The sequence below is a fragment of the Sylvia atricapilla genome, chromosome 1 (assembly GCF_009819655.1).
Source record: "Sylvia atricapilla isolate bSylAtr1 chromosome 1, bSylAtr1.pri, whole genome shotgun sequence".
Classification (NCBI taxonomy): domain Eukaryota; kingdom Metazoa; phylum Chordata; class Aves; order Passeriformes; family Sylviidae; genus Sylvia; species Sylvia atricapilla.
The window spans coordinates 24,677,066-24,699,735 of NC_089140.1; the positions used below are offsets into that span (position 1 = coordinate 24,677,066).

At 44.0% G+C, this 22,670-nt stretch overlaps 1 protein-coding gene across 1 annotated transcript; it reads right to left on the minus strand.

Moving 5' to 3' along the window:
* Nucleotides 1-714: 714 nt before the first annotated feature.
* On the minus strand, nucleotides 715-15,800 carry LOC136360394 (serum paraoxonase/arylesterase 2). Its single transcript, XM_066317605.1, has 9 exons — nucleotides 15,687-15,800; nucleotides 12,342-12,412; nucleotides 6,968-7,023; nucleotides 5,921-6,086; nucleotides 4,698-4,824; nucleotides 3,681-3,881; nucleotides 2,964-3,045; nucleotides 2,331-2,459; nucleotides 715-1,397 (listed from the first exon to the last, which is right to left on the minus strand). The coding sequence occupies exons 1-9, from the start codon at nucleotides 15,758-15,760 to the stop codon at nucleotides 1,239-1,241; spliced, it is 1,065 nt and encodes a 354-aa protein (XP_066173702.1). The 5' UTR covers nucleotides 15,761-15,800; the 3' UTR covers nucleotides 715-1,238.
* Between the last annotated feature and the right edge of the window lie 6,870 nt (nucleotides 15,801-22,670).

Consider the following 22,670-nt stretch of genomic DNA (forward strand, 5'->3'; position numbering starts at 1 on the left):
GCATTCAGAGGGGCTGCCAAGATGCTGAAAAGGGCCAGTGCAAGCAGGTGCAGGGAGCACAGTGACAACCCCAGCAGGAGAGATCCCACATGTAACACACAGCCTTTAGCTGAATGTCAACAGCTCTCACAAAACTGGAGAGCTGATCACAGGTGGGAACTCAGGACAGAAAGCTCAGCAGGAACTGCTCTGAGGATAAGGGCATCGGTGCAAGAAGAGCTCACTCCATGAGCTCCAGCTTCAAAGGACACTGAGTTCAGTTCATTGCAAATGAGTGCTAACATCATCCCAAAAACACTAGCTGGAGGAAACCTGGGGGGCTTTTGGCAGTGCAAGACGTCAGTAACTGATGCCAGGTAAACACGAAGGGCTGCCTGGTGCACAGCAGTGCCGCAGGAATTGATCAGTGCCGCAGGAATTGACTCCACACCAGCTGAAGTTAAACACAGAACGTGTGACCACTGCAAAGGGCACAGAAATGCTCTCCCCGTGGTGACAGACAATAGGAACTGCTAATGCACTTCCTGCAGGAGGTGTGCAGGAGATGTTTCCCAATCTTTAAGAGAAAAAAAAAAGCTTTTTTAAACTCCCTTTGAAAGACCCAGTAAGAAATCTCTCCAAAATGACAGCCTAGTCTTTTCTCGTTGGATTAAAACAAATTTATGAAACTGAAGTAACATTAGGAAATGGCTTTAAGGGGAAAGGGGAAATAAATGAGACTGAAATAACATTTATTCTCCTTCCAGTTATTTTGGAAGCATTAGGGAAAGCCGACAGAAAGGTTCGGAAGAAAAATCCCTAGCACAGTCCGTGGGAAGGCCCAGGGGTCAGTGACAAAAAATGCATACCACACTGGTAGTCAGCAATTCTCATTTACAAAATCAGTTTTCTCATGGGGGAAAACCCAACCAAACAACAAACCAGAAATCCAGCCAAGCACATTGTTCAGTGTCTGACAGTTTAGTCATTTGCAATCTGAAACTGAACTTCAAGATTACCCTGTGTTAACAACATGGGGTTCTCCCCATTACACAGAAAAACTAATTTCTCACCTTCAATTCCATTTCCTTTACTATTGCATAGAAGTCTCATTTTGGAGAGGAAGGCTAAAATACATTTCCATTACTGTAGTTAACTTTTATTGTAACAGTCTGGTTGTTAGCAGATCTAGCAGAAACTAAGTGCGTTCCCCAGGAATTGAAATCCTTTCCACAGCAGCAGGTCTTGCCCAGGACGAGCTATAGATGACAGTAGAGAGCTCTGTGGAAGACTGTGCCAATGAGCAGTTTTCCCTCGTAGACAGATGCCACGGAGCTTCCCTGCAGCACAGAGCCGTTGTCAGAGTAGACACGTGTCACCACGGGCTCCTCCGAGAGGATGTTCTGGATGCGCAGGACCTGCCAGAGCGGGAGAATACCTCTACTGAAATGGTCATAGGTGAAAAGGCTCCAGGGATAGGGGGAACATCAGCATGTTGACTTAAATAAATTAGTTAGGGTGACTAATTTGTTGATAATTGCACCCATGTGATTCCTGTCAGATGACTTTTAGTGAAGCATGGTTCATGAACACTGATATGTATTTTTTTTAATTGTTGTGCAGCAGCTGTAAAGAAGTAAGGCAGTCATGCCCACCACTAAGAGCGTGCACATTTTTTCCCACACTCTGAGTTAGTTAATATCGTCTTATTTTCATGTTTTTCCCAGACAAGAGTAAACAACTGCTTGGTATCATAAATCTATTGCTATTGAACATGGTAATTTTGAGAAGTGTCTTACAGAGAGCTTCAGACAAGGCTGAAATCAAATGGACGGCAGCCTGCTACACTGGTAGCCACTATCACTCCAATGCCTGTACCTCACTGATTTCATAGAAACAAGAATGACAGTGTTACCTACAGATGAATTACACCTGCACAGATTAATCCTGTGAAAACGTTTTTTCAAAAAACCAACGTTTTTGGTCATGCTTTACACTCAGTCAGTTATGTGCAGTTTGGCAGAGAGGTGCGGGCTCGGTAATTAATGCAGTTCATCAGAATCTGTGCATGTCCACAGCTGCACAGAAAGCCGCCTGAGGAGTCCAGAGTGATTGAGCTACTGGTTGGAAATTATTTAGTTGTTGCTCAAGGATCTGAATGGGTGTTTGTTAGTGAGTATATGTGGTTGAGATTCTCACTTGAGAGCCAAGCCTGGTCTTTGCTTTAACAAAGACATTTTGTGCCAGGCACTTTCTATGAAATGCAGTTAAGTTATACCAGCGTAATTTGAACAAAACAACTTTCTGGCATAGACATAGCCAAGAGACCAGTGATGTCTCCCAAAAGGCACCTCAGATGCAGGAAGATTTTCAGGATCATAGTAGAACAGCTTCATCCCATTGGGATGACATCCTGTCCAGATGTCTCCAGTGTGAGGGTCAATAGACAAATTATCAACCAGAGTGTCCAGCTGCAGCGTCTATCCAACACAGAGGAAAAACACAAAGTTAAATCTATCAGAAACCCTGGAAGTAAACTATAATATAACCAACAGACTTGTCTCATCTGACATAACTTAGACTGATTTTTTTTTAAGATATACTTTTCCTCTCGCTTCTGTTTTTCTCTTCCCCTGGTATGCATCATCCCCACTCCTGTGCTGTGAGAAACCTGCTTGCTGCTCCGAGCTTCCCCCATCAGCTCACTCACACCTACAGTCTGTGGATGCTTTGACCCACACTGCCTGAGGCAGACTTCCACTACAGATCAACAGCATACTCAAGGATTCCTCCCTGGTTGTTGGTGGGAGGGTGGAAGACCTAAGCTCTGTAACAGGGTGTGCAGGCACCTCTGCAAACCCACAGCAGGAGCCACCCAGATCAGAACTTTACAGATGATCATGCTGAAATCTCAAGCATTCATCAAAACTATTCTGTCCAAAAATCCACTTTCACCTCTTTTTTACAGAACAGCAGCACCTTACCTTCACATGGGTTAAATTCCAGTTAGCATGTTTTTGCATAACATGGACACTGTGATCCAATATATCTGCAATATAGATGTATCTTCAAGAGAAAGAAAAGCACCTCTTAATGTATATTAGTAAGCAGACACCAGAAACAGACAGTTCTTCCTGTGCAAGCCCACATACAAACAGACTTTGCAAGCCAGCCACAGGGCACTGAGGCCAACCTGCTGAGGTGCCAGCGTTGCTTCACACTGTGCCAGTTTTTCCATTACGACACTGAAATAAGCTTTGGAACCAGAAAGTCACAATTACGATATTTTTTTTTATGTCACCTGTCCACAGCACAGGACTGGTTGATTCAGTCATACAGATATAAGACTGTAGAGCCCTCCCTGCTTGCAGAAACCCTGCCACATTAATACTTGCAAGCAAGACACACACCTTCCTGGATCAGCTGGTTAAAATGCAGCAACTGTTGACCTTATTGCCTATAAAGTACCACTAAAGTAGTACTAAAGTACTATAAAGTACCATGCAGCAAACATTGCTGCTAAACACAGGGACACAAAACTTCTGTGCTACAAACACTCTGCTTCACTTGTGTTGCACAGGCAGCACTCTGCCTTACATGAACCAGTTCAGACCCTGACCACAGAGGTACCACATGCACAAATTAGGATCTCCAGATACTTCTGTGTGATCAAACAAAATCTAATGTAAGGAGAAACTTACTTTCTGTCAGGTGAAATGTTAATTCCATTGGCTGAATAAAACCCAGATGCTACTTCTTTAACTTCTTTCGGACTGTAGTAAACAACATTTGACCAGGTTAAACCCAAGAACATTTCTAAGAACATCAAGATGAAGTCAGAGAAGTAGTGGTCATTGGTAGCATAGAAGCTGTCTGGTCCCATGGCTACTATATCATTCACACTAAAAAAGAAATAAAGAGATGGAGAAATAAAACAAAACAAAACCAAATGAGAGGTATGAGGGAGCATTTTAAAACTACCCAGAATACAGTCAGGACATGGTCATCAATACCCATAAAGAGGCTGCAATTATAGATGTACTTCAGGTAGTCACCAAATTATCAAATTATTTAGATCCTTTGTAGTTTTATTTTCTATGAGCCAGGACTGTGAAGTGCTGAGACCTGAACAGGACCACAGGTCATCAGCTAGAGATCTAGCTACCTGTCTGTAAGTACATGGAAATTTATTATTATTTTTTTTTTTCTTTTTCATTACATTCAAGTAGAATGCAGAGAACAAGGAGGTGTTGTGACAACTTTATCAATCTGCCTGTTTATTTTACAATCATATTGCAGTAGGACAGACCAAAAAAATTTGTATTAAAAAAAAATTAAAGACAGAAGAAGCTAAATGTATGTTTATTTTTACAGTGTAGGAAATCCAGAGAATAAAATATCTGGAGACTCATGTCTGCAATGACCTGAGTGTGGGTTACATGAACAAGGGAGAAATGGATGCCAAGCTAATTCACTGGCATCAATCACAGCAGAGCTTAAGACTAATTTAGTGATACAACTATTAAAAAGCTGATTTAGAGAAGAGATTGGAGAAACACTGCTTCTCATTACACAGATAAGAAACAATCAATAAGAGAAACAGGAATGCTGGTTAAAGAGGAAATATCTCAAATAACAGCCTAAACCCAAAAATCATCCCACACTGGATTTCACCAATGCAGCCTGATCTGGGGGAAGGTTGTATTTGAGTCCAATACCTTGTCAGAAGGTCATGTCGAATGGTTTTCAGGTGTACAAGAGAATTGTCATCTTCTACAAATTTAAACAATTCTACTGTGCTCTTCTGGTGGGGATGGTTCACAACAAAGAGGTACACGGTGTGATCTTGAAAAAGAAATGGAAACAGCTGAATTCTCTGCAACAGTCTGTGTGGCTGAGCACCCCCAGCCCTGAGGCAGCCTCCAGTACAGAGCACATGCTGAGCTCGGTGCATTTGTGTAATGGCTCTGCAGAGGCAGAGGGACAAGTACCCACATTCTGCAAGATGCCTCTGCAACCAGTTCCACATCTCCAGCTGCTTTTCTCCCAGACTGGCTCTACAAGGAACTGCTGTGTTAACTAGAGTCTTGCTATTTCTTCCAACCTCATACCCAAGCCACTGGGTTTTGCAATCTGTGAAACAGCCCCAGTCAGCTGGAAGAAGGGTTTGTGGCCAAGGCAGTTTGGACTCCTGGGTTTGTCTGCCACATCCCGTGGGAGAGCAGGAGCATCCTTCTCCTGCATTCTATGCAAGGCTGCAGCCCATCTGCCCAGCCCTTCTGGTAGGACCCTGCATTAGCCACCACTGACTTTTCCAACACCTTCCTTAAAGGGTGACTGTATGGGAATGCAGGTCAAGCTGCAGCAATTGTTCTCTTTGTATTGGCAGAATTCTAATTGCCCTGCTAAAACCCCCAGTGAAAGGACAAGGAAAAAGATACTTTATTGATAATCAGAGCCTGACATAGGAGAACGTATCTTGGAGAAGAGAACCTGGCTTGGCCAAAGAGTAAAGGAGGTTTTTGGTAATTTACTGTTACTGTTTTGGTACAGAGATTTAATAATTTACTGTTTTGCCACAAAAATTTCCATTCTGGGCACTACTAGTCCGTGAAGGATGTATCTCCTGAAAACATCTGAACCCAACGTGAGACTGATGTAAACATAAAATCAATTTTTTGTGGTTTTCAACTCTAACTTTTACCATGTTTTCTTTCCTTTTAATAGCCAGGGCATCTTTCTGTTTCAGACAGACTGAAATTATGTGCAAGTGTGTTTCCTTTAGCAACTGACATTTAGTAAAGTGCAAAACAAAGGTAAAAAACCCCAAACTTTTTTGTCTCCGAGAAAGAAAAACCATTGAGGGTGCAGGCCAAGGCTGAAAAGGGACCCCTGATTGTGCCCTCTAGGCTGGTATTTGCCACCATCTCGAGCTCTTTACCTTTGTCTACATAGGTGCTGATTCCATGAGGGTTAAACGATGCCAGGTCAAACCCTCGGCTGATTCTCAGTTCCACAGCTCTGGGATTGTCCTCATTCAAATCCATCAAAAATATTTCACCTGGCTTATCTGGAGCAAAGCTCTTTATTCCTGGATATTTCAAGCCCTGTAGAATCAAACATAAGAAAGTAATTCCTGGATAAAAGGTAAACAAGAGGATCACAGAGCTGAAAAAGCAGGGGCCTTGGTCAGACTTGCAAGCACACATGAAGATGTCCCTCTGCTTCAGCCTGCTGAGCTGTGAGGGAGGTGGAGGGACTGGCTCTGGTCCCCCTGGCAGAGGGAGCAGGCTCTGTGGGGACACAAGGAGCCATGCCCAAGGCCACATCTCATGTGTCTGCAAAGTGACACACTGTGGGGACAAACTGGCAGTCCAGCACCACTGGCTGCATCACACACAGTGAAGCCATGGGGAACAGCAGCAATGCAACAGCTCATGATGCCTGGCATGGATTTTACAACATTATCATTACCTCAGTGCCCCTGGAGCACACAGATGAGAGCATTCGATTTTGTTTTAGAAAACAATTGTCTCCCATCCTAATTGAAAAGAAAAGCTTGAAAACCTATCTCCTAAAGGCTAAGAAATTCAGGAACAGCAAAATTGATACATAAAATTTGATTTTCTTTTTTTTAAGTTAGGGAATTAACACATCTCCTTAACATGGCAGAGTATTGACATTTCAATATTTCAATGAAGCAACATGAAAGAAAGTCAAGGTTACGTGACCAGGTAAGTCAGTGCAATAGGATACCTGTGTCAGAGCCACCAATACCACTTCTGTGTCAAGAAGCATGCTTGCTCAGAGGGGAACGACAGCTAAGCCAACACAAGACTGGGCTGTTCTCTGGGAATCAGTCAGCCTTGTAGAAAAGAGCCCCTCCTGCTGTTTTCACCTATGGCTTCTGCAGATAAGGAAGCAGGCAAGTCGCAGCATGGGGACTTGGCATGGGGACTTGGCATGAGGACTTGGCATGGGAACTTACAGAGCTGATGAAAGCCAGTCCATTGGGAAGTATATCGATGTCTTCTGAACCAGTTTCTGCAAAACAGAGATAAACAGGAGGTTTCAGGTGACATTAAGTATTTACTATCGAAAAAACCTCCTTTTTCAACAATTCCAACTCTCATGGATGACCCTTTCCAATATGACTGCACAGACGATGAAGTTTGGTGGAAAAGATCACATATAAAATTGGTAGCAGAAGACAGCACGATGGGTTAGGAAATAGTACTGGGCTTCACCTCTTTTGAGGTCCCAGGGGTGCCCCTGCAGTGGCCAGGCAGTCTCCTACCCTGCTTTATGTGCCCTCAGATGTTGTGAGATGAATCACCAGGTGTGGGAAGAATCACCAGCTCCTGAGGATGTGTTCTGCAGCAAGCAATTAATGTGGGCCTAGAGATTTCCAGGGCAGGACCATACCCATGACTCAGGACTCAGGCTTGCAGAAAGCAGCTGTGGGAATTGTGCACACCAATTCTCCTGATGGAGCTGGGACACTTCACAAAGATGGATTGCCAAATATTTAGTTAAAGCTCTCAAGTGACAGAGAACCTACTATATCTATAACAGCTAAGGGCTTTCATAGTTAGACCCTACTTTCAACTACAGGTAATCACTTCCAATATTGCCAGTTCCTGTAGCTCCAGTAATATTTTTCCCTGCTAAGAAAGGAAGACAAAATAAAAACGCTTTAGTAAGAACACTAGAGCAATTCTAGGCTTTCATCAAGCACTCTCCAAAGAGCTTTTAGTCCAATGCTGAAGCCCATTTGCCATCCAACATTTCCACCACTCCCCATGAGAAGCCTCCCCTCTCTTCTCCAAATCACCAGCAAAAACAGCATTCCTCACAAAGCCGCTTTCCAGATGATGAAGAAAATCACTCAAGAGCATTTGCTTAAAGAAAATTCTTCAGCAGATTTTCTTTATCAGAGCCATCAACACAAGGTTTTTCCACACCCACCTTTTCCCATGTCTGCACACTCCCTCCTGCTTTGCCATAACCACACGTGAGCCTTTATGAGTCACACAATCCCTTGCACCTCAACACCTCCTTCCAAGGAAGCACCTGCAAATTTGAGCTGGGCTTACTCTTTGCTTTGAAGCAGCTCCTATTTATCCAAGCAGTGGTCTGGCTCTTACAGACCTGTGATCACTGACAGCCTCTGTGGAGACAAACCAAAACCCCAAATTCACCCATCCAGGAAAGTTCCTCCACGGCTCAGGCCTGGGAAAATGCAGTGGCACAACTTCTCATTTCTGGACAGGGCCAGCTCCTTCTCAGCCTCAGCAAGTTATTGCTCCATTTCATGAAAGCAACGAGCAGAGTATCCCTGCCTTCTGAAGAACAAAAAATCTGAAGATGCATTTTGGGAGGAGTCAGCTGTTATCCCACTCCTGGGTTTTGATTCTGAATTTTGACTAACTCAGCCAGGAGACAACATGTGTCAAAAGACACTTAGAGACTGTATTTTCCAATTAAAGTTTTGAATTTGGGTTGTGGGTTTTTGTTTTTTGGTTTTTTTGGGGGGTTTTTTGGGTTGTTTTGTTTTGTGTTTTGTGTTTTTGTTTTTGTTTTTTTTTTTTTCTTTTTTTCAGCTCAGCTTACAGTCTGGTTTAAGCCATAAACTCCTTTCCTTTACCCCAGTCTCTACAACTTTGGGATAATTTATAAAATGGGGTTAGTAGCAATTCTCCACTTCCCAGGATTGCTGTGAAGCTAGCATAAATAAATGCTGAGAGGCTCAATTGCCATGGTGACATGAGCTGGACAGACAGCTTCTACTGGCAGCACACACTGGTGAGTGAATAAACAGAGACATAATCATTTATCGCTACTGAATCAGTGAGGCTGCCAAGCAGGAAGACGAGCAGGCTAATTGGGAGCAGATAATTAAAAAATGCAAGTTTCCAGTGGAAGGAGCACACTGAGAGCCCTGCACCCAAGTGCTTCAGGAGAAACTGCCCAGCAAAGCACATTGTGGGCGCTCCGTGGCCAGGTCCTGGAATGCGCCGGAGCGAGTGGCGTCAGGAGGGCAGCGGAATGCTGACTCAGCACCGCCGAGGAGCTGCAGGCACACAGATGGCACAGGGGGCTCAGGGACTCTGCTGCACACCCTCTTTTGGGAGGGCTCTGAGCTGCTGCTGCAGGCATCTGTGGGTCAGGAGAGTTAGGAACTGACTCCTTAGGCATCATTCATATGCACTACATTGTTCAAGTGTATCACTGAGCCCAGCTTGTCCATGGGATTATCTGAAGAGGTGGCATTTAAGAAAAAATTAAAAGATAGTGTAAAAATTGGCTGCCTGCTTTAGGAATGTTGGCTTTTTTATTGTTCTTTATTTTATCTTAGTAGGATGAATTCTGCAGGTGTCTCTAAAAAACAAGCAAACAAACAAAATCTGGATTTCATGTCCAAAAGTGTGACACTGTTTCACCCATATCCCACGAATTGTTCCAACATGCAAGTATTTCTAGCAACTTCTGTAGTAGCTTATTGAACTTTAGGAATTAGAACAGGAGATATGGTTAGTTTATTATAAACTAATAACATGATGAAACATCAATAAAACTCAGAAGCTAGTGTTTATTCTGCAAATTTACTCTTTCCTACATATTTATGAATGAGGCTTAGGACAAGCTGCAATTTTTGTTTGTTCAGTGTTTGCATCTGTGCTTATATGGCACACTGTTTGAAAAGCAGAATAGATTAAATTCTTTTAAAAGATACAGAAAAGATGAAACTGTGCCAAAAGAAAAGGGTCCACTAGAGAAGTCTTCCATTTACCCTGTGTCTGCTGCACTTACTATAGATCCATCACTTATAATTCACGGACTGTACCAGAGGTCTGTTCTTTTCTGTACAGAATGGATAGTTTAGGATTATCTTGCTCAGATCCAGCTGATCCAGCTCTTGGACCTATGTCACATTTAAAAGTTCAGAAGGACTGATTGCAACATTAAAATAAAGACTGTTTATTCAGCTTTATCCTAGCATTTTAAAGGAAAAAGGCCCAGGAGGCAAAGATGTCCATGTATAAAGACATCCTTACACAAAGTCACCCACACAACCAACCTTACAGATCTCAGTACAGCAGAACCTCATGTCTGAATAGTACTTCCTAGGCAGCATTTAAGCTTTAGGGATCCTTGGTCACCCTCAGTGATATAAGCCCCCTAGTCACAGCAAATGAGTTTTAGAAGACGTTTGAGTGAACATGCCAACTTTTAATGCACAGTTCTTTGTTGCTTCTCTTTTTGTGACACTGGACCTGCTAAACTAATTTGGGGCATTTTTCTTTTTCTAATAAATAGCAAACTGCAGAGCAAAGGCAAGGCAAGGTGCAGTTCTTTGTGTAAAGGGACAGCATTAGAAAAGCCAGCAACAAGCAGAAATGAAGATCTGTAAATGGATCCACTGCCTCAAAGCAGAGACAGGTTCTCAGAAATTACCTAATCCACATGTAAATGTCTGGCACAAAAACCAAGATACTGTTCAGAAATGAAACACAACTCTATTTGTCTTCTCCATGTTTCCTTCTTTCCTCAACAGAACAATCATGTTGAAAAAAAGATTATAAAGATTGCAATAGAGATATGCTTAAAAATTACTCAGAAATTATTTCATATTAATCACCATCAAACAAGCATCATTCATAGTCTTGAATGAGTAAATTACAGCTTAATCTAGAAGACCTGAAAAATTTTTTAATTCTATTTTTCTGTATCTATTTTCAAGCATAGGAATTCCGCATATACACATTCATAGCAGCAATTTGACTTTATAAAGATGTTTGAATCCTGAAACAAGGAAGAAACAAGATTTATGAAATCAACTCACTGACTCAGCAAGCTCAAAGGAAAGGCTGGAAAAGCTCATCCAATGACTTTTCACACATGAAAAACCCAGAAAAATTTCAACATAATTTAAGACATTTCCGAAAATACTAAGGAGGGGAAAATCCTTAGCTATCAAGCCTGCATTGAGGGGTTTTTTTGGAGAAAGGGAGACACAAAAAAGCAATTTCAAAGCTATCCATTTTATAAATTGGTTTTCCTAAATGGAGATTGTGATATATGATATAATTTGTGCTTAATGTGATATATATGGTATAAAGTCATCATCTGGTATATGGTATAAAGTCTTTCATGCTTAAGAATTAAAAGTTTCCAGGAATTGTGCCACATCTGCCAGTAACAAGGGAAGAGGCCTATTTGCAATAGAAAGAAGGGTGGCACCAAGGCATCCCTGAGATAAACCCGGCAACAACCCAGTGATCAGCACCTGACATGTATCTAATCTACCTCCTCAAGGGAGTGCATCCCAATACCAGGTTCTGTAAATTGAATCAAGATCTCACCCCTTCCCAGAAAATCATTCTGCAGACCAGCAGTGAGGAAAAGAGGCTACATGAATATGCAAGAAGAACAAGAGAGACAAAAATAATGAGGCAACAGTTATATATACAGTTTTTCCCTGTCCAGCCGAAAACCTGTATAAAACTGGACCCTGGGAAGGCAGAAATCGTGAACAGAGAGGGGTTCGGTGCGATAGAGACCGGATCCAAGGTTCACCCAGTGCTGACCCCGGGCTTGGTGCTGATCTTTTCTTGTGGCTTTCTCGGACTTCAATATTTCAATTTTTCAATAAATTCCTTCATTGATAAAATTGGCTAATCATTTATTACAGAGATCAAAAAACCCCAAGAACAGACGTATTGCTGTGTGCTAAACACATGGCCCAAAAGTACAAAGTCAACATTTCAGGCACTCTGTCAGACCTCTCTACAAACCAGACTAAGATGACAAACATGACCCCTCGCTCTTTGGAACCGCAGAGCGGCGTTGCGCAATGGGGCCGAGCTCCCGCCCACCACCGGCACCCGCCGGCTCCTCGATGTCCCCAAAACGCGGCGCTGAGGAGTGACATCCCGGCTGGCACTTAGCAGCCGCTCCTTCGCCGTGTGCCTGTGGCCCTCCCCTAAAGCTTCCACCCTTGCAGCACTTCCCATCTCCAAGATGTGACCAGCTGACAGCTACCTGTAGGTGCCTGCCTGAAGAGCCAGCACACCCTCATCTGAAAGCCAAATCATTTTCTAAGTGGTTTAGCAAAGGAGAAGTGTTTGCAAGGTACCTAATTTCAAGAAAAGGAAAACAAGCTAAATATCAACTTGTCCCAAACTAGTTTTTCAGTACCATTTTCTTCCTGCGGTTTCTTCCTATTTCCAAGTCCAAGTAGCAAATGAAAGTCAAATCAGCACTTTGTTTGTGAGAACAGGCTTGGAAGCTGGCTTTCAGAAGCCATTACAAAAGAAGACTGGACAAAAGCAATGCACTCAGTCATTTTAAGCACGTACCGATCCCTTTAATGAGCCGGCAGTTCGGGAGGCTCACTGGGGCTACTTCCCGTGAAGCATTGAGTCTGTTCCTGCAAGAGGAAAGAGCAGGGTTAAACAGCACACAGCCAGTTTTAAAACAGGTAACTTTGCTGGCTTTCAGTTTTGTTGTAATTAGCTGTAAAATACTGAATAAGCAAACCCCAGAACCAACAACAGCAACTGCTCCAAATCACTGGACGGTTACAAATGACCAAGGATTAAGTGATTCTTCTCCACTGAGTAACTTCAGAAACTTCATTTTGTTCATGAGCTTCAGCAACAAGCTTTCATGACCCACTGCAGCTCAGATGACAAAATAACGTAGCCACACTTTCTTCAGGTTTCAGACACCTAAATATAGAGGCCCCCTGCAGTTGGGGCCAACATTTCGCATGAGAGGGTGATCTTCTGCAGCAACCCACTGCCTATCTTTGGTGTGTGGGCCACCAGCAGTTGCACTGTCTTCATTTTTTGTCTACATTCAAAAGCAGCAACAGCTTTTGCAAGGCAGGAGCACTCATTTCCTTACAACAAGCAGGACTCGACAGTATGGTTTTCAGCAATTACTCTGTCCCCTCCTCTTCTCTCCTGGTAACCACCCCCAGCATTAACCTTCATCGGTGCTTATTTCTTTCATGAATGCACATGAAATTCTACCTCTGGCTCATACTTCACTGGACAAACAGGTACAGACAGCCACACACAAGTTCGTATTTCTCCATTTCCTCCATTCCAAGTTGTTTGCAAATCTGCATGAACAACACCTCACAACCAGGAGGTTTGACCATGCTGGTCCGCAGTGACACAGGAAAATATGTTGCATTTCTATGTGTTCTAGTGTGCTAGAATTTTTTTTTTCCCCGTCCCAGAAGGAAGCATTTAACCTAAGGTAGTAACCCCTTTGCATGACTATCATATGAATGTGTTGAGGCTATTGCTACAACCACAGGAAATTCTGAATGCAAAGATCCCATAGCAAAACCTTGCCATGTTTATGTTATAGTTTTAGGCATAAACATAAACTAAACAGTAGTATCAGTCAGTGATATGAAAAATATGTGATACACTTGAGAACTGTATGGTATGTCAGTCCTGCATTTTTACCCTCCCGAGCCCTCTCTCTCAGAACAGGAATACTGACAGAGAATCATGCTGGCTCTCAGGCAAAAAAACAGCACAGGAGGGATATCAGCTGCCCCCTTACCCACTGGCACAGCCAAGCCCATCAAGCCCTCAAGGGTGGCTCAGGGCGATCCTGCCTGAAGTTTGCACTGCTGCCTGCTTAGGGCTTTTCCCTTCCCTGTTTTCATCAGCTTTTCCAAGGCAGGCTGCAAGCCACCCTGAGCCAAAAACCACAGCAGGAACTCAGCCAGCAGCCAGCAAAGGGATGATGATATCCTGACAGCATTCCCAGGGAAACACTTCATGGGCTGGAATGAGAGTAATTCAAAAGGACACCAGTCACAAGCCTGCAGCATTATATAGAGGATTTTCCAAAATGTGTCAGTTTATCTAGTTCAGACAGCCTCAGCCACACAGCCAGATGGCCTAGATTACTAACTGGCCTTACTAAGAATGGCCTGGGATATGGAGGACCTGCAGCATGTGCCAGATGCAAGTTCAAAGAAAGCAAGAGTTTTTGCCACTTGGTGCAACTGCAGTGCATGGCACCTTTTTCCTCACAGTTTCTCTTTCCAGTTTCAGTCCTCAACCTGCTGTACTACATGGGAGACAGACCACAGGCCTTCCTTCCCCTTCCTTCAGATGGAACTCCTTGCATATTCAAAGAACTCTCTCTTAGTTTTCCTGATCTCTAGACTAACCAATCTTTTGGGATTTGATTCTGGGTTTTTTTATAAATTCAGAAGGAACTGCAGAAATTCTTTGCTGCCTTCTGAGTAGGGGATGAATAAAAGAGACCCTTGGCAAGAGCTAACACCACCCACAGTTTCTCCTCTCAAGACTGTGTTAAATTACTTTTAGAGTACTTTGTGATCTGAAGTTGTGTGTTTCCAAACTTGGCAACTGTCTTAAGACTGCTGGTCCATTGCAGTTTGCAGAAAACACAGCACACAGGAAAAACCCGCAGAGAATTACAGAAACGGGGGGATCCTGTTTCTTCACAGAGATTCTCTTTTACCAGATACCTAATGTTTCATTTTTTCATTCAACTTGGAGGAGAGGTGGAATCCTTCGCTCTTCACAGCACTTTGAAATGGCTCACCCCACTAAAGCCTGGGAATATCTTCCAGTTCTGCTGTCCCAGCCTATGCATCTTCAGGACAGGAGGGCCCCACTACCACCGTGGCTACCACCAATAACATTTGTGGTGGATTTAATGCAGCCATCATCCATGCCAGATACCAGAGTCCAGGCAGTAAAGCTCTGCTTCTGTAATTAGATGCAATTACAATCTAACCAAAGTTCAATCAGCTGGATGTCATTGCTTTGAAATCAGGCATTTGGAGTCCTTGTGAACGTAAGTAAAATTATAATGACCTTCTCACCTTCCCATACAGTAATTCAGCATAATTTTCGTCACCTGAAAGGACCAGTTACACATCTGGGAGCTTTCAGGACAGAAGCTGCTGTAACACCAGTGTTCACATTCATACCTCATGGTATGAGCTGTGTGATATGGAGCATGACATGGCTGGGTATTTCAGCTCACAGCAAGTGAGGTCACAATTTAGGATCACCAGTCTGTGTTCCATCAGAGGAAGGCTCATGTACATAGGGGCTTCTGTTATCCAGAGCTCAGCTTTGGTAGAACATAACCCCAGTTTCTGGCCAACTGATTTGGGGTTACTGCTTGGCCAGTCAACCAGATGAGGTAAATTCACAGACAGTGCTTTTGCCACATCTGTGTTGACTGCAGACTCTATAAAAACAGAGCTACTACCTCCCAGCCTCAGGGCACCATCTCCCCTTGTCTCCCTTGCTCCCAACATCATCCCGGGGGAGATTTCACATCCACTCGGTGCAAAGAGCACTTCCGCTGCATAAATGGTCCCGAAGTTAGTTTATGCCGAAACGGGATGAAAAGGGCATCACAGTGCCTATATTTTCTCTGAGAAAAAACCCGTTCCCTTGATAATGCTGACGGCAATGATGGTGGTGATGAAGAGCCCTTCCCCTCCGGCTGACACTTGGCTGATGCAAGGGCAGGTGTTCGCTGAGCCGTGCCCGGGCCCCGCGGTGTCCCGCGGCTCGGAGGGCAGAGGCAGCCCCGCCGCCGCCCGGCTCAGCCGCCCCCGGGGGTCGCCTCAGCCCCGTCCCGCCCCGCCGGCCCCGGGGCCCGCACTGCGCCACCCGCTCACCCACCGAAAGGCCAGCAGCCGCTCCGCCGCCAAGGCTGCCGCTATCCCGACCAAAGCCACCAGCAGCAGCTTCCCCATGGCCGCTCCCGGCTCCGCCGCGTCCCGTCCCGTGCCGTCCCGCCCCCGGGGCCCGGCGGTGCCTCCCTCGCCCCCGCCCCGCCCGGCCGTGCCCGCTCCCGCTCCCAGACCGGCACCGCGCCAGCGGCGGCCCTCGGCAGCCTCCGTGCTACGGCTCCCACGGGAAGGGCAGGTGGAGCAACTTCCAGCTCCGTTAGAAAAAAAATATATGCGGTGTACAAAAATAAGTGTGTCGGACCAAGACTGTATAATGCGGAATGTACGGGTGCTCCATGTACGCCTCTGCTGGGATGTACACACTAATATGTGTACACTCATATCAGAGTTTCTGCCCAAATGATGTTTCTTCCACTGCCACCCTCCCACCAATATCTTTCCCCTCTGTGCAGGAGAAGGGCTGCAGAACCCACCCCAGGGGTCCTCCATACAGCAATCTGCTTTTGCTTCATGTTCTGTGTTAGCCTCCACGTGCTTTTTACTTTTTGGAGGAACACACTTGGCAGGTTAATGACCTCCCTCAGCAGTTATGTTTCCCTTCCCTGCACAGTGAATGTCCTCTCTTGCAGATTCCTTTGCACTTTTCTGAACATCTGAGCAATCAAAAGACATTTCTGCTCTTCTTGCCCTTGCTCTCAAGACCAAGCAGATGCTCCACACTTAGTAGTACTTCAAGTAAAGTATGTCAGGGAAGAGGAGGGACTCAAAAATACCTTTTCCCCTCAGTTTTGGAATACTCCTTTTCCCTTTTCTGGTACTTTGAAATCATAGATAGATGAGGTTTTTTGGGAGGAATGCATGGGGTTGTTGTAACCCAAGTGCAGGATCTGGCACTTGGCCCTTGTTGAACCCCATACCATCGGCCTCAGCCCATGGATCCATCCTGTCCAGATCCCACTGCAGAGCCTTCCTACCCTCCAGCAGATCAACACTCTCATCCAGCTTGGTGTTTCCTCAAAGTTACTGAGGGTGTGCTAGATCTCCCCATCCAGATAAATATATTAAACAGGACTAGCCCAAATACTGAGCCCAGGGGAGCACCACTCATGACAGACCACCAGCTGGATTTAACTCCATGCACCACCACTCTCTGGGTCCAGCCATCCAGACAGTTTTTTCACCCAGTGAACAGTGTACTCATCCAAACCATGAGCAGTTTCTCCATGAGAATTCTGTGTGAAATTACGTAAAAATATTTATAAAATCTAGGTAGACATACATCCACAGCCTTTCCCTCATCCACTAGGGAGGTCATCCTGTCATAGGACGAGACTGGTCAAGCAGGATCTGCCTTTCACAGGCCCATGCTGGCTGCTTGTCCTCACATTCCATTTGATGGCACTCAAGATGATCTACTCCATGATCTTCCCTGGCACTGAAGTCAGGCATAGCAATACTCCAGTTGTGTGAGCCTCCTCACCCTGTTTCCATGATGGCAACTGTATCAGGTTTTTCCTGCTGCATAATGAATTCCTGCTCCTCCTGTTTGCTGCCTCTCCTGTATGCACTGGTGCAGATGCACTTCATTTGGGCTATTGTTAGGGTAGAAGCCTTTTTTCACACACTTCTGTGGTTTCTAACACCTCAATGACACCTGCATCTTTGCTGCCACATGGATCACCATCCACCTCCATCTCTCTGCCACGGAGGCAGCACACTAAGGCAGCATGCTAGCACATCATCCATCAAGTATTTATGTACTGCCTCTAGGCTTATCTCTAACTAGACTGGCTTTATCCCCTTTCCCCTTCAAATCTAGTTTAAAGCTCTTCCAATGGGTCTTTCTAACTGGGCAAATACCTTTGAGATCAAGCATATCCTGTTTGTCACAAATAGACCTGCTGTCATGTAGATTGACTCATGATCAAAAACCCCCAGATTCTGTTGGTTTCTCATCCCAGGTTTCACACCAAGACCACTTTCCTAGCATAATATTTTTCATTTATTTTTTTACACTGCAGTTTAATTTGCAAAATCACATACTGCTTACTGTCCAGAAGTCAATTTTTAGACGATGGGTAAAATTCATCTGATAAAATGTCTGCAGGGAAGATGAAGACATCAGAGGCGGTCATAAGATTGCAAGAGAGGCCGTACTGTGTCAGATCAAGGGTTCAGCTCAACAGCTAACAAAGGCAGTAATCATGGGCTTAGGAAGAATAAGGAAATGGGGGGCAAGCTGGATAAATCCCCCAAGTTTCTTTCCTAGCTCTTAATTCTTTTTAGCTCAGTATGATCAGCCTTACCTTTTTAGTAACCCCCAATAAAGTTATCATTCAAGTACTTTCCTGTCTTTCTTTGAAGTGAATTGTGCTTTTACCATATTTTTTGCTGGTCTCAAGCCACCTAGGCACCCTTTATGGTCACGGCAGGAAAACAGTTACTTTGAGGTATCAATTCATGTAAAAGGTGCCTAAAATAGATCAAGAAATCTGTCCTAGGAAATGGACATTTCTCTGCATTCATTGGAAAGGAGCCTACAGTGACTAATTCAAGTGCAGAAATGTGCTCTGCAGATGCCTGAAGGTAGATGGAATGAATCTCCCTTGAAGTCTCTGCTTATCAAGTCACTCTTGACTGAAGGAAGACTCCGGGCTTCTCAGCAGCCTGCGTCCTCAGCACATCCCAGCCAGCCTGGGGTCTACCCACTGGCACTGTCACATCCGCTCTGGCTTTCCCTCTCCAGTACTCCCCTGCTGGCCAAGTGGCTGCAGCAATGCTGGAAAACTCTTGATTCCTTTTTGGTCTGTTGCAAATCTCCCTGTGGTCTTTGCTTTGGGGCACTCAGGAGAGACCTAGGGGTGACCTCCTGCCACACAGCAGAATGACTAAATGCAGAAATGAGTTGTGTTCATGTAATCAGTTGGAGAGCGATATGTGCCAGTCCTGGTGGTGGAGGAAGTGAGCAGAGCAGGGAGACAAGAAAAGTCTTATGCTAATTTAGTAATTTAGACTCCTGTACAGTCAATAAAAGAAAAGAAACCCTCAGTAAACAAGTCCAAGGGTGGATTTATTCCATCTGGGAAAGCATGCATGAAATAGGACAAGTAGCAGTCTGTAGATGCCTAGGCTTCCCCTCTCCCTGTCTCTCCTGACTGATGGAAATGAGACTGCTCACTGAGAAAATAAAAGGAAGTTTTTAAATTACTGAAGGTAAAGGGAAAATTTTCTACTAAAATTTTGTAAGTCTTAAATCTTTCACTTGTAAAAGATGTGCCCTTTACATGTGCTTCTCTATCTCGTGTCATCATCTGTTTTAACAGGTAAGATACAGAAGCCATGTACGCACAGACTTGGATTTCACAATTGTAATAAATGATCAGCCAATTTTATCAATAAAGAAATTTATTGAAAAATTGCCAAATGGAAGTCTGAGAAAGCCACAAGCAAAGGTCAGCACTGAGCCCGGGGTCAGAACTGGGTGAACCTCAGACCTGGCCTCTACTGCACCAGGTCTCCCCGTTCACAAAGTCAGTCTTTGCAGGGTCGGTTTTTATAGAGTTTTTCAACTGGGTAGTAAGTTGCCTCATCCTTTTGTCCGTCTTGTCTTCATTGCATATTCATATTTCTTTTCCTCCTTGCTCCTGGTCCGATGAACAGTCTTCTGGGCAGGGATGGACAGGGCAGGGATGGACACTTGATTACATTTACGGGAACCAGCATTGGGATGCGCACCCAGGCCAATGTAGATAAGATGTTCATCAGGTGTTGATCAGTGCATCATTGGCAATCCCATCTTCGGAGGAGACCCATCTCCTCCTGGAGCCACCCTTCTTTCTATTGCAAATGGGTTGCTTCTCCTGTTCCCAAACACCTTTATTTCTTATTCATGAATGATTTTATACCACATTTTACAATAAAACACGAATTAATTCCACAAAATATATCACAGTAACTATTTCAAAATGCATCATTCTTGAGTCATTAATGAAGCACAATATGTTTTTCCAAACAAACTTTTACAAAGCCAAAACTCTATTTTTTTACTCCAGATTTTACTTTCTTCTACAGTGATGTTCGTCTGACGTAAATCCACTGACACCTGCATTGCCAGAGTATTTACAGTGAATTTGGACTAAAGATTAAAAGTCAGATTATGATTCTAGAGCACTTTTGTGGGGCTTATCTGACTAAATACAAAAGCCTACAATGCAGGTGTGATAATATTAAGTGGATCCTTCAGTTCATGGGGAGCGCTGAGGGCCCCAAGCTCTGGAGAGCATTGTGGGCAAATCTAATCAACAGCTCTTGAGGAGTCAGGCACTGCTGCTCAGTGACCCAGAGCTGCTCTACAAACATTGAAAGAAATTCAGAAGAGGACATGTGGGTGTGAATATAAAGAAGACATCACTGTAGTTTAACTGTAGAAACAAGCAGAAGATTTCAACACAGCGTGGAAAGGTTCAAAGAGAGTCTAATGAGATCTTAAACTGAATTCAATGGTTTTGCTGAATTCAGATCTTAAAACTGGGTTAATATAAAAGCCACATCCATCAGATTGCTGCTGACATGCAGGTGCTGAAGTAGCTTCTAGTAAAAATAAAAACCGGCAGGCAAGAAAGCTGTTTCCCACAAAACTAGGCAGAAATCACAAGCAAAGCCTGTGGTTGGCCAACTGAAAGATGAGGGAAAAGGCTTCTAAAGCTGCAGATTGCAGAAATGACAAGATTCTCCACAAATTCTGTGGCCTAAAACCACTTTAACCCTGTTAGCTGATCAAAGGGAAGTTGCAGATGGCCAACTCAAATATCTCAGCAATTTCGTAGACCTTGCATTCTTTAGGCCTGTTAGAGTTAAAACCCACTTCTCAGCTCCCCATTCAAAAACTGGGGGCAGAGATTCCTATGGTATCTGGGCCATTGCTATAGAGCAAGGCAAAGTCCCTACTCATATCCTACCACTGCACATAAACACAGTTTCACTAACCAGTTAGAAAACATGAGTTCACTACTACCACCTAAAGAGATTGGTACCTCAATGCATTCAAGGAGACGGATGCATAGTACCTTTCACAATGAAAAAGGTAAAAACATTCCTGCAGTGACACCAAAGTATATTGATTTGTCTCAACTGCTGAGAAGAATACCTGTCACAATGACATTAGTAGATTTGTGGGTGAAGGTTGTAATAAATGTTTAGCCAATTTTATCAATGAAGGAATTTATTGAAAAATTGAAATTTGAAAGTCCAAGAAAGCCGCAAGAAAAGATCAGCACCGAGCCCAGGGTCAGCACTGGATGAACCTTGGATCCAGTCTCTATCGCACCGAACCCCTCTCTGTTCACGATTTCTGCCTTCCCAGGGTCCAGTTTTATACAGCTTTTCAGCTGGACAGGGGTTGCCTCATTCTTTTTGTCTCTCTTGTTCTTCTTGCATATTCATGTAGCCTCTTTTCCTCACTGCTGGTCTGCAGAATGATTTTCTGGGAAGGGGTGAGAGCTTGATTCGATTTACAGAACCTGGTATTGGGATGCACGCCCTTGAGGAGTAGATTAGATACATGTCAGGTGCTGATCACTGGGTTGTTGCTGGGCTTATCTCAGGGATGTCTCATCTCCTCTCGGTGCCACCCTTCTTTCTATTGCAAATAGGCCTCTTCCTATTACTCTTCCTGTTACTGGCAGATGTGGCACAATTCCTGGAAACTTTTAATTCTTAAGCATGAATGACTTTATGCCATATACTTATACCAGATGATGACTTTATACCATATATATCACATTAAGCACAAATTATATCATATCACATATCACAAGGGTGTTGAAAAGGCTTTTGCAGAAACAGTCTGGCTTTAAGCCCTGTCTTACTTCAAAGTAAGCAAAAGTCTCTACCTGGCCTTTGTGGAGCTGGGTGAAAATTCCAGCACTGCCAGCCATCAGTAGCCCAGAGGCATCTGCATAAATTTGGGTATATAAATAAGTTTCCGAGTATATTTTGCTTCTTTCATGATGATGTGAGGTAATGAAAAGGTTCTTAGTGATAACAAGATGCCAGAACATGTCACTGTCAAAAACAGCCTCAGGCAAGGCTATGTCCTAGCCCAGCTCTTGTTTACTGCCTTTATGCAGCAGTTTTTGTTGCTGGATCTGGAAGCAGTGGCAAAGCAAGATGCTTTCATTATTTTATAGGTGGCAGAATTGCTAAACTGGAGAGATGCCAGGCTAAATTGAAAGTCAGATAGGTCCTCTCAGACAATATGCCCTTTGGTGCTGACAGGGCACTGGGTGTGCAGGATCGTACTGGTGGTTTTCACTGCACTGCCACAATTCAGCCCTGTCATAAGCATAAAGAAAATAATGCTGTCTTTTCTCAGCCAGAAGCATGCTGAGCCAGTAGTGTGCCTTGGCAGTACAATCCTTCAGTCTTGCAGGTGATATTCTGCTATCGTGGCAGCAAGCTCCTCAAACACTGTGACTGATAATTCAGCTGAGGGAGAGGGCCATGTGGCTTTTGAAAGATTAAAGCTGTGTATAAAAGCAAGGAGTTTCCCGACTTCAAAGACAAGTAAAGGAGAGCATGTTCCTGTCATTATCACTCCTCTGTACAGTAGGACTCTCAGGCAACACACAACCATTGCTCTGGCTCTCAGCCCACTCTACATGCACTACTTTCATGCACTTGCAAATAAAAACCCCCAAAAAGTCAATGTCCTAAATGCTGTGATTTGATCCATTGTCAAATATTAACCACTGCCAAAGACTCTTGCAATCCTAGGCACACTGGTGCGAGCATTGGTGCATATATTACATATATGTGTCACACACAGTTGTGTTTTGGGGCAGAAATTGAAATACAGTCCAACATAACCATATAAAGACATAATTCATGTGGAATCATAAGCTATTTAACTTTTCTTTTAAGCATAAACTATGAACAGATAATGTGAAAAAGACTGTAGGACCTAATCCAACAC